The sequence below is a fragment of the Drosophila nasuta genome, chromosome 2R (assembly GCF_023558535.2).
Source record: "Drosophila nasuta strain 15112-1781.00 chromosome 2R, ASM2355853v1, whole genome shotgun sequence".
In the NCBI taxonomy this organism is placed as follows: Eukaryota; Metazoa; Arthropoda; class Insecta; order Diptera; family Drosophilidae; genus Drosophila; species Drosophila nasuta.
The window spans coordinates 22,184,016-22,197,084 of NC_083456.1; the positions used below are offsets into that span (position 1 = coordinate 22,184,016).

The following is a 13,069-nucleotide window of genomic DNA, read 5'->3' on the forward strand; positions in this document are numbered from 1 at the left end:
ATTATTTGTTATTTTAAATAAAAAATTGTAGGCTCTTGAAGTTTGTGAAAGTTCTGCAACAACTCCAAAGTTACATTGATTATATAAAGCATAAATATTAACCATAATAATTCAATCATTATATTACGGAAAAAAACTCTTTTTATTCTAAGCAAATAGTTCAATGCAACAAAAAAAATTGTATTTCCTTTTATAAATTTGTAGATTTTCAAACTCAATTTAAGGCACACATAAATAAGACGATCTGCCATAACTCGAAGTTGTTAAAAATGCATTCAAAATATTATACAGAAATATCATAAGATTATGATAAATTGTTTTCTTTTTAACCAGATTCTTCTATCCAACAGAAATTAGTTATGTTTCTCATATGTTTTCTTACCGTAATTTAAGCCACAAAAAAGCTAGAAATTTGTTTATGAAATCTTCTCAAAAACTGACCAATCGATATTGTTTTGTTTTTCCCCCAGTGGCTAGCAAAACATCAGCGGGTGGGGTCAGCATTGTCTTTGCCAGCAGAGTAGAGTCTTTTGGCTGCCCCCGCTGCTGACCCCTTTTTGTTGGGGGCTAAAGAGCGGGGGAGGAGGAAGCAGCTATTGGCTGAAAGTTATTGCTGGCCCAGCAGCGTTTGGCAGAGTGTGAAATTGGCAAGCAGCAAAATAAAGAAACTTTGTCTTGTGGCCAGCTAGACGAACACACAGAGCAGAGAAACACAGAGCGAGGGAGAGAGGGGGAGAAAGAGAAGCTGGTAGCGGGAGGAAAGACAGTTCATAATTCTCAGCAAGATTTTCGAAAATATTAGTTAAACAATGCATAAAGCAAAACGTTGCAGACGTTTCTGCATACAAACGTGTGCTAAATCACCTAAAAGCATGCAACATAATTCAGCAGGCAGCTTCCACACACTCAACTGAACACAAAGAGAGAGAGACGGAGACAGTCAGAGTGATAGAGAGAGAGAGAGAGAGATACACTGAGACTTTGACTGAGACGAAGACGGAGGCTGGCGACAGAGCAGCCCAAGAAGCGACGAAGCTTAACGTTTCCGTTTCCTTTATGCTCAAGCAGCATACGAACTCCCACACACTGCCACTCCCCCTCCCCGCTCACAGCCCCCTTTTAATGGCACTTTGGTGGAGTAAGTGTGTGAGAGTTTTTGGAGTACGTTTTGTTTTGCATGTGCATGAGCTAAGTGAATCTCGAGACTGGGACTGGGACCAAGACTGAGACAGAGACTGAGGCTGAGACTGAGAGTGGAGCAGGAATAGGAACAGGACCTGCGACTGGGACTGGGACTCAGGACTCAGGACTCGTGACTAGGGTCTGGGCAAGACAACAAGGTTGACATTAGCGTGCTCAGCGCACAACGAAACCCAATTAGAACGGAGATATACGACACCAAAGTGAGGCGACGAAACAACATGAAAATGGAGCTTCTCCTGCTCCTGCTCCAAGGATGCTGCCTGGACTCACACACACACACTATGAGAGGCCAACAATGAAGCGTGTAATTACAAGCGTAAACGGCGCCCAAAGACGCAGAGGTGGGTGGGTGGCTCGGGTGGTTGTTGAGAGTGGGTTGAGTGGTTGCTCCTTCTGTCAGTACAAAAATGTTCACATACTCGCGAGAGCGAAACGCGAAGAAGGATTTTTTGAAAAGGGTTGCGACTGAGTTATAGCGAAAGGTGAGCAAGAAAGTGGTGGAGCGGTGGTGGAGTGGAAGGTGGTGTCAGTGGTGCACACGAGTGAACCCGTCGCATAATTACTTTACAAGTTCATTATAAACCATCATAAATCTATAAAAACAGATCCCATGGCAACGGGGGAAAGAGACGCCGCTCTTTGTTACTTTCTTTTAACTCTCCCAAACTGCAACTGTAAATTGTTGTGTGTTGCAAGGGATGAGCAAAGAAACAATAGCAAGTAATTCACTTGCGCAAATGTTATTGATTGCGAAACACGTTGACAAAAGTGCGAAATGGCACTCGAACAGTGGAACAAATGGCCAAATTTGATAGAGAATTTTTGCAGAATTTTCAAACCAAGTTTTCCAACAGTTATGCCCACTATGCTTGCTGGTGTTTTTGTTGATTTTGCGCAAAAGCAATTTGCTCATAAATCTTTCCAACGACAAACTCTCCTCTGCACACACACGCACACACACACTCACACACACAGTGCAACTTTCGAAATGGACGAGACAGGCATAGGAATAGAGAGGAATTGGAAGTGGAATCGCAATAGCAATAGGAATATGAACGCCGACTGCAGACTCGGAAATTAACTGCTAGTTTCACACGTTCCAGCAGCCAACAGCAGCAACAAAAATAGAAGGGCAAAAATCCAGTTGAGAAGCTGAAAAAAAGTCGCACAGAAAAGGAAGAAAAAAAAAACAAACACCCAAAAGAAATGTTGCACTAAACTTTCACTTTTGCACACAGCAAATGGCAGAAACAATGGCAACAGGGCAAAAAAAAAAAAGTAAAATAAAAGGAAGCTCAAATGTTTTGGCTTATGCCCGAAAGCAGCTGCTCTCGAAACCGCATCCCCCTCTCCACCTCTCCCTCTACTCACTTCACCTCAGTGGCTCGCCCACACAGTGAGTAACATAAGTTTGTCGTTTAGTTTGGTTTTTTTGTTGGGTGAGGGGAGTGGAAATAAAAATAAAACTTCAAGTGCCAATTATGTGTGAAATTCCGACACTTTTGGCTTGTTTACTTTTATGCGCCCTTAATGAAGTTGCCAAAGGTGTTGGCATATTAAACTTGATACTTGCCACTAATTATGTGGCTTATGAGGCACTCAAAAGTCTTTGATAGACAAACGGTTGCCACGTTCTCAAAATGGCAGCAAGAGAAGAACAAAAAAAACTTGTATACGAAAAGCAATTAAAAACGCATTCGATGCGATGCCCCAAAGCGATAAGATACGATGCTGCTGTGGCAGTGGCAGCCAGTTAAACGAGTGGGCGTGTCAAATCTGAGGGGCGCTCACCAAATGCAATTAAAAGATACAGATACAGCGAAATGTATCTGGTATCTTGGGAAGATTGCGTGCGTTCACCCTCAGAGCCGCTCTCCACAATAAATAATCACATCTGTGCCGCTTATCAGAAGCCATTGGCGGCCATTTTGTGTTGCACAGCGTAATTTATGTTTGACACTTGCGACTGCTCAGCAACAAACAATCGGGGAAAAAGAAGAGCCTGCGGAAATGTTGCACATTTCCGTTTTGCCTAGGCATGCTCCATAACTCCCAAATGACGATAGAAATCAAAAGCTGTCGATGATGTCAGACGAAGCAAATTTTTAGTTTTTGTCTAATGAACTCTGAAATTGAAAATATGTATGTATATATAAAACTGTTTGCTGGACAACATCATCATCATCGGCATCATTATGAGACTCCTTCTGCTGTTGCTCTCTGTTGATGCTGATGCTGCCCCTTGATATGGGAAACAGTTTGACATCGATGCCACTTATTTATTTATTTATAATGTCCGACATCGAGTTTGAGAATCCACTGAATAACTTCATTTGATGCTTTTCGCTTTGCCTTTTGAGCTGCTAACAGTATCTCGCATCCGCATAAGTATCTCCATCTGTATCTCTAGCTGTATTTGTATCTCTCTCAGTGCGTTCCGCCAGCTGTCGCTTCGACATGAAATCGAGCCAAAATAGAGTCGTTGATTATTTAAATGAAGGCACGACAGCGACGAAGGCGTTCCACACACTCACACACACACACACATATCCCTCTATCTATTTCTATATATGTTGATGTTTCACTATCTCTCTATCTTCATCTGTAGCTTCAGCTCTATCTGTGAATATGGAAATGGCGTGTTGCGTGTTTCTTGCTCAAAAAATATTGTTGAATTTTTGTTGTTGGGGCGTTCTTCGCATCGGCATCGCTCATTAATTGAGCTATTAAGATAAACCCGCAGCGCTTTTTGTTCGGCTTCGTCGCGTTTTTTTTTTTTCAAAATGTTTCACTGGGTCAATCTAGTCATCTAGTGGGGCGTCAGTCACTCATTCATCGGACCCTCGGAGTCAATGATGGAATTATTATGCAGCATAAGTATTCAAGCAGAGACAATAAATTTGCTGATATATTCATTTTGTTTTCGTTGTTTGAAAATGTTATTTTAATTGCCGTGACATGGCGGCCAATTCATTTCAAACGTAACATGAAAGTGAAACCCACCAAAAAAAAAAAAAAAAAAAATGTTACTAGGCAGTCAAGCATGAATTGTGTAAAGCTAAATCATCGGCATATTGTTCTTTTAACTACTTAATTAAAGCATAGAACGTGTTTCAAACGGTTATGACGTTTGAGTTCCACATAAATATTCAAGCAGAAATTAAAAAACATTTTTTGGGAATATTCCTTGAAAAATAGCCACTGGCTGGACTTAATAAAACCAACATTTTAAACACATATTTGCTTATTCACTATCTCGCATTACATCACAACCCTGAAGTTTGCCACATCAGCTTAATTGCAGCACTGAAAACGCATAATTCAAAATGAAATGCCCTTCACCAATGGTCAGTGATCGGTGATCAGAGTTGTTGTTATGATGCAGCCACATGGGCAGCTACCTGTTGCCACCGCAGCTCGCAGGTCCGCAGTTTGGCGGAGCAATGAATTACTTTAATGACGAGCAATATGTCCGTCTGTTGAATGTCCTGCGCATGCGTGAGCTGCAATTGCCGCCATGCCGCAGTCACTGACCAAAAACCGGTTTGCCTCCAACCCCTGCAGCTGAAGAGGCGGCCATTGAGCCGCGCGCTTGCACCTTAAAATTGCCCTAAAAAAAAAAAAACAACAAAGTATAAAATGCGTGCCCCAAAAAAAAGGCTGAAAGAAAGAAAGAAGCTGAGATAAGCTGATTTTTATCGCGTCAGCCAAATTTCACCAGAGGAATGAACAAAGTGAATTCGACGTCGAGTGCAATTATGAGAAGTATTCAGACAATTTTGTAGGCTGAACGCGCCACGAAGTGAAGCTTAATCATATTTGGCACATCATTTTGGCTTACGCTCCGATCATGGGAATGGGAAAGGGAATGGGAATTAAGAATCGTTGCAGTCGCATCACAAATTCAAACAAAGTCAATTACCAAAGTGTCGCCAACGACAACAACAACAACAACAACTCCCTCAACTTGTATGTGTGTGCAATTAAGAGCTGATTGCCTGCGCCTGTTAGAAGAAAAATTGAAATTCCGACTGAGATGCAAGTGCACGTGTGTTAGTGTGAGTGTGTGTGTGTTGTCTGCAGCTGTGCACACCCAAAACGTGTAGCTCAAAATTCGAAAACCACACACACACACACATGCATTTGCTGCAGATGTATCTCGAAGATTGCGTTCGTGTTCGCAATTGCAACTCAATTGCGCATTTGCCACCGCAAGCATCAATATGCAACATGACCAGAAATGGAGGCATCGACTCATTGTAGGCATAGACCAAAAACCATAATCACGTCTGAGGAAACTGTGGCAGTCGCTTCGTCTCTTTCTCCCCCTCTATCACTATCTCTGTGTACGCACTGGGGATTTGCACTCCCTGCGGCCAATTTAATTGACAGATTTAGTGCGCCTCGATTGGCAGTGCGGAAAATTAGTTTTCCGTCTCGCAATCAGCCTCCGACTTTGACTTTCTGCGGCTTTTGTGCGTCTCGGGCGCATTTAATTGTTTTATCGACACATAGCCACACACACACACTCGAGAGTAGCTAAAACATTGAAGTATATACACGAAATATATATATATTCGATATCGTGAGGTGAAACACGCCCACGAGCAACACGCACGAAAATAGATTTAATTAAATTGCGAACAAACTGCGAGCCAGCTTGTTGAACAACGCAAAAGGGGAACATAGAAGAAGATATCATACACTCAATTAATCGATTTTCTATTGATCTGTGCATGTGTGTGTGTGCTTGGCTTTTTGGCCAAAGGGTTTCTGTCAAGACAATTTCCGGTTGAACGACTTCCGTCCAGCATTCTAACTTGGCCTTGAGTCAAACTGCCAGCTGAGCAGCAAGACAAAAAGGATAAACAACCAAGAGCTGAGCAGTCTGCTCACAACTGAAATAAATAACTTGGAAATTTATACGATTTTTAATGGCCGACAAATTTACGAGCTTTGGCCATATTGAATATGTGAAAGTTTTTACTAGCAACACTTTTTGTAGAGACATCTTTAGAATGAAGTTTGATGCCGAACAAGAAGTTTTGTTTAAGTATTTTTGTTGTCAGTGAATTAACTATAATAATATAATTTATAATAATATTTTGGTTTTTAATGTATATCTGGAATTAAAGAGCGAAATCTTCCAGATTTTAATTAAAAGGTTTATTAGCAAGTAGTTTAGCATTTCAAAATTTTTATTGAGGTATTTTATGTTTGTAGAATTGACTAAAATTTTGTTATACAAATATAAATAAAGCGAATTCGGTTAAACTCTTCAGTATATGAAATTTTCGAATAGATGGAAAGTTCTATAATGTAGATCTAAAATTCAATAGCAAAGTCTTTCAATATTTAAATTTTTGAATAGAATGGAAAATTCCATATTGTAGACCTTAAATTCAAGAGCGTATTCTGTCAGACACATAATTGAAATAATTTCGAGCAAGAACTTTTGCATGTACAATTTTTATTAAGCTGGCTAAATACCATAGAATTGACTGCCATTTCTTTACTTAATATAGATCTCTAATCAATTTCTAAAACTCAAAACTGAATTCCAGCTAATTTCTATCGATTAGTTTGCCACATTCTGCTGAACACACCCCTTTTTCCAGCTAAGCTGTTTGCTGTTCCAAAGAATTTAAATTAAAAATTAAAAAAAAAGAGAAATTGTTGTCTGATTAAGAAAAGTGTTCTTGTTTTTGGACGACGTGTTCCACGATGGATTCTTCTCACTTTCGAGCGCGTGCGTGACAATTTTTGTATGGCGATGACGATGGCGACGACAACAACAAAACATAAATTAGAGCACGGTCAAAAGGGAGAGAGAGAGCTGAGAGAGGGAGCGTTTCGAATTTTGGGAAGTTGTCTCGAAATCGAATTAAATATAAGTTGTAGCCACAGCACACACATGCGCACATGTGTGTATGTGTGTGTATCTGTGTGTATCTCTGTCTGTATATAAATAGTTATAATAGAAGCATAGATCACACGTTGCGCCGCATGCAACATGGAGTCACCGTCACCTGAAGATTTATTGGCAACGCCCTGGGCCAGAAGAGGGGTGAGTCAGACAAATGGAGAAAGCAAGACAGATAGCCACAGTGTGAGAGAGATGGAGCTACTGTGTGTGGCAGTTGGCCAAAGACGTGGGGACGTGGGGAGTGACTTCTCCGCCGACGGCTCCTCGACTCGGTTCAAAGTTCGCTGCAGAAGGCAAACACGTAAACTGTCAAAACTTTAAATCCCGCAGGAATTTAAGTTAAAAAATACAACACGTACTTCTACTCTGCGCTCGGGCGCAGCTGCTACCCAGAAGTGACTCCAACTCCCCGCTCCACACACATTTCCACACTTAAATAAAAAGGAAAATCAGCCCGTCAGCGGCGTAGACATGAAACCTTGAAAATGTATCTCGGCAAATAGAAAATACGACTGTTCCACTCTTGTGTCTAAATAATCTAAAAAGAGAAGAAATTTCGCGCCTTGCCATACAAAGTTTTATTGTCTAGTTGAAGTCTCCCCTTCCCCCACTTTCCCTCTTTCCCTTGCTGGCATACCAACATTTAAATTATGTACTTAGAAATACACAAAAATGCTCCGAAAGTCGACAAAAAGAAAATGGCGCAACGCAGCAGGAGACGAAGACGATGAAGAAGAAGAAGAAGAGTGAGCCAGCAAAATGAATTTCGCACTTTTTCGCATAATAAATTTAAAACTTGTCCAGAGCCAACAGAAAGTATAAAAAAAACAAAAATGAGGAAGAAAAGAATAACCCAAAGCTGGAAAAAAAATAGAAGCAAACTTTTGGTAAAAAGTTCATTTTTGCATATACTATACGAATATATAAGTATATATGAGTGTAGGGGATGATAGGCGAAAGGGGTGTGAGGCGTGGCAGACGTGGCGAAGGCGCGTGACAAATTCCATTTAAAATTGTTGAGCTCAAACTCACGTACTTGCTGCTTACTGCTCGCTGCCTTCTTTGCTCGGTTTGCCTCCTAAATAAAATGAAACTTTTGCCAACCTCAGCGTGATGTATTCCACAGGCACAGGACATGCGCCAGGACATCCTCAGCTGGAGCTAAGTGAGTGAGTGAGTGAGAGAGTGAGTGGGGATTGGAGCATTGGAGCGAAAGACGCGCGTTGAGATTTAAGTTAATCAGCAAACAGGTTTAGTGCTAAATAAATTTATTTATGCCTTTACGGATGCTCACTTTATTTCTTTTATTTGCATTTTAAGTGTGGAAGGAGTTAAGAAGTAGGGAACTGACTGAAATTGAAAAGAAGAAACTAATTTTAGTGGTTGAGTCGACAAATAAAATGAGCAAAACCAACAGAAGGGTTTTCTGCTCTGCAATTTGATTTTGATTTGATTTGATTTTAAATAAATACTAAATATAGTATTCTAAAAATACTAAATTCGCGCCGAATATAACTAAATGTATAATAAATATATTCATAATTTATACTGAACATGTACTGAATATATACTGAATATATTAATCTTGTGAAAGTCTCAAGTAAATACTAAATAAAATCACAAAAACTCAACAAAAGCCAATCAACAATATATAAAGCTGTAACTGTAGCTGGCCAATAATCTCAAATAAATACTTAATATATATACGAAATATATATTATATATATACTATATATATACTAAGTACATGAAACTTGTAATAGTCTCAAATAAATACTAAATAATTGCCAAAAAACTCAAAAAAAGGCCAACAACAATTGAAAAGCTGCAACTTATAGCCATCAATCTCAAATAAATACTAAACATATAATGAAAAAATATTAAATATATACTGAATATACACTATATAAATCAAATTTATAATAGTCTCAAATAAATACTAAATAAATTCAAAGCATCTTAACAAAAGCCCAAATACATTGTAAAATCTGCAACTTATGAATCTCAAATAAATACAAAATATGTAATGAACAAATACTAAATATATACTGAATATACACAAAGTATATAAAATAAATACTAAATTTATATACTAAATAAATACTAAACATATTCGAAATATATACTATATATATTATATATATACTAAATACATGAAACTTGTAATAGTCTCAAATAAATACTAAATAAATTCAGAGCAACTGTAACAAAAGCCCAAATACGTTGTAAAATGTGCCACTGCTCGCCATCAATCCGATGGATTAAGTGCTGTAAAGTAGGCGATAAGTCAGATGACACAAATTTGGCAATTTTCTCGCACATTAAAAATGAAATATTCTCAGCTTTGTTTGCAATTTCATAAATGCAATATAAACAAATAAAATCATATGTACACATGTGTATACTATGTAGATAATTTCTTTGTTGCGTGGTGAAAATTATATTTTCATATCGTTTTTATAGTCTATAAAATTTTCTCGCCATTTATTCAACGTGTGTTCGCACACACACACACACATACACACATGTACGTATGTATATGTATTTGTTGCACTCGTACTCCCTTTTGTGTAGTACTCGGCAAATGTGAAAGATAAATGCGTTTTCACTTTATGACTTTCGTGTCGGCATAAATTTGTTAATACCTTTAGGCCAAATTTATAACATAATAAATGCTCATAATATTTAACTTAACATTTTGCCAGGGCCAGAGTCAGAGAGCCAGAGACAGAGCCAGACAACGGCGAACGAGAGCCGCCCCAATAAAATTGCAGAAAGTTACTTAACATTGTCCATTGGAGCTCGACGAGAGGCGGAAAGTTGCATACGCTGATAAAATCTCTCCTCAGCTCTCTTGTGATTGTGCATAATGCAGTGCGAGTGTGTGAGTGTGTAAGTGTGTGTGTGCACACACATAAAATTGAGTTATTGCACTTGAGGCAAATTAAACTTCATAAATATTTAAAATCAGAGATTAACACAACAGCAATAGCAGAGCACACACACTGAGGAGATAGAGAAAGAGAGAGAGAGAGAGAGAGAGAGAGAGGCAATTGCTGTTCTTGTCTCAGTTGTTGTCGAGTTTGTGAGTTGCCAATTAAAGTTGCATTACAATGGCATAACTGCACTTTAAGTGGCACACGGCAACATCACTGAAATCTCTCTCTGACAGTCAGCTCAGCATTCGCAACTTGCAGCGTGCAACGTGCAACATGCGGCACAGCAGCAAATGTTCAATTTAAAGTAACGATCTCGCCAAAGATACAACTGCAAACAGCCAACAGCCAACAGCAACCAGCAACCAGTAACTTGAAGCCACAATCCAAGCAACAGCCAATGGCAATAAAAATGAAATGTTTTTTTTTTCTTTGCTTTGCTTGTGCTGCTTTTCCTTATTTTTTTGTGCTTGTTGCTTGTTGCCTGCCTACGTCAAAATGTTGGCTGATCGTTGTTGAAAAATTTATATTTATGTTTTGACAACGACCAATGCGCAACAACAACAGCAACAATAAATGAACAGTTGTTGCAAATTTTGCGAAATGATTTTTCAATTTAATATGCTTGCTGAAATGTTTATAAACGATCCAAATGAGGCAATTGAACCCACACACACTCATTCGCTGCTGCCTTTGTCTTTTTTTTATTTGTCAAATGTATTGGGATAAACCAATGAGACTAGCTGAAAGCTAGAGATCAAAGATCTTTCTAACTCACATTTTCTTCTCTATTTTCCATAGGCACAAATGGTCTGAGGAGACGCGGCCGACAGACATACACCCGCTACCAGACGCTGGAGTTGGAGAAGGAGTTCCACACGAATCATTATTTGACCCGCAGACGGAGAATCGAGATGGCGCATGCGCTGTGTTTGACAGAGCGACAGATCAAGATCTGGTTCCAGAATCGTCGAATGAAATTGAAAAAGGAAATCCAGGCGATCAAGGAGCTCAACGAGCAGGAGAAACAGGCGCAGGCGCAAAAAAGCGGCGGCGGCAGCTGCGGCGGCGGCGGCGGTGCAAGGCGGCCATTTAGATCAGAATTAGAATGAATTAAATGAAAAACAAAACAAACAATATATTGTAACAAAAAAACATTTACTTAACTTAATTGCATACGAGTAATAATTAAAAAATACGGTATGAATATTGTACGTGTATAATATACGAGTATACCAGCAAAAAATGATAATTTAAATTTAACAAAAAAATGTGTGTGTGTGTTTGAAAAAGCAACCGAAAATACGTAAATGCGAACAGCAACAAAAACTTACAAATAAATTTACTAGACCTAAGTAAGTGACAGATTAAAAAAAAGTAGTGAACAGCAAAAAAACAAAAACAAAAACAGATCTACTTACCTATATAGATGCATACATACATTATTATATACGAATACAAAAAATACAAATACAAAATAACAATACGAATACAAATTTCATTTTCAACTTAATTCCACAACAAGAACAACATAGAAGTAAAATTCATTTCGAACATTTTGTTTTGCCAGCGTAAGATTTTAACTATTGTATATTCTTTTTTTCCAAAATCAAAAAAAATCCCTGTTTAAAATGTTGCTCCTTTTCTTCGACCCCCCACTTAGAAACCCTTTGTTGCTTACTGCTATGTCTAAATTATTTTTTGAAAAATATAAAAACAACAAAAAAAAAATACTCATACAAAAAAATGTTAAAAGAAAAAACATATTTAAATTCTGTTGATATGAATTTTTGTAAGGCGCGTTTTTAAACTAATTGAAACTAAACAAAAATTACGTAAAAATTTACAACAACAACAAAAAAGCGAATGAAAACTATTGAAAATTTAACTTAAATATAAATAGAATTTGTTTGCAAAGTAAAAGTATATTACAAGAACAACATTATAGAAAACTAAAAAAAAAACAAACAAGAGAATATAATAATAATTATTATTAAAAGCATAATGATAATAATAATTAATAATAATTCAAATGAAAAAAATGTGTATAGTTCGTGCTTAAAGTTAATGCAATTTTAGTTAACTCTGTTTAATTTTAAATTAAATTGTTTAGTTTTCATCTAAGCCCGCAACAACCACAACAACAAAAACAACAACAAACAAAAAGTGAAGCTGTTTTCTTTAAGTAATTTTTAAAGTTTTTTAAACTAAATTAAATCTTAATTTTATTATGTTTAGTTTAATGAAAAGCGTTTATGAGATTATCTATAAAACAAAAACAAACAAATATGAAACAAAAAGCAAAAAACAAAAAACTTGCCAACTTGGCAAATCGAATAAATTATTGGTTTTGAAAAAATCTACAAAAAAAAAATGAAGAAATCAAAGAAAAACGAATTAAATAATTGTGTTATTATTTTAGTTTCTTTGCAAGTTTAGTTACTACATTGTTGGTTTTCATTTGTTTTAATTTCTATATAGGAGCACTATATAGGAGAGCTTAGAGTTCTTGAAAACTGCGGGAAAATTGCTTTTGATCTCGTTTCGTTAATTGTTCGTAAGATGTATGCTAAACGTTATCAGAAGAGATAATGCGATATATATATATATATAAATGTATCACTGCTAAGCAACGAGCTGTGCTCACTGCGCTAAAAACTCTGAGATACACACAACTAGTATCTTTAGATCCACTTTCTGTTTCGATTCACCTAAAGGGTTAACCCACAAAAACCTTCACAAGATGTATACGTAATTTAGTGCGTAAGGTTCAACAACAAAATAAATTAATATATATATACACACAGACATACATACATATATATTTATATTTATGTATTTTACATGAAAGTCGGAGTATAAATGAACAACAAACAATAAGAGAATAATTGCAAATAAAAACAAAATGAAAAAAAAGAACAGAAAGTGCGAGATATGAGATAAGTTAAATGTTATAGATTTTAATGGAAAACAAATGAAACATATACGTAAAATTTACAAAATG

General features: G+C 37.2%; 1 protein-coding gene across 1 annotated transcript in view; it reads left to right on the forward strand.

Annotated features, from left to right (window-relative positions):
• The window catches only part of LOC132784793 (homeotic protein ultrabithorax), a 91,409-nt gene extending 79,936 nt beyond the window's left edge, over window positions 1-11,473 (forward strand). The window contains 2 exon segments of the mRNA XM_060790648.1: window positions 10,867-11,108; window positions 11,110-11,473. Of these exon segments, the coding sequence (XP_060646631.1) occupies window positions 10,867-11,108; window positions 11,110-11,172 (305 nt within the window). The 3' untranslated portion in view covers window positions 11,173-11,473.
• The last annotated feature ends 1,596 nt before the right edge of the window (window positions 11,474-13,069 follow it).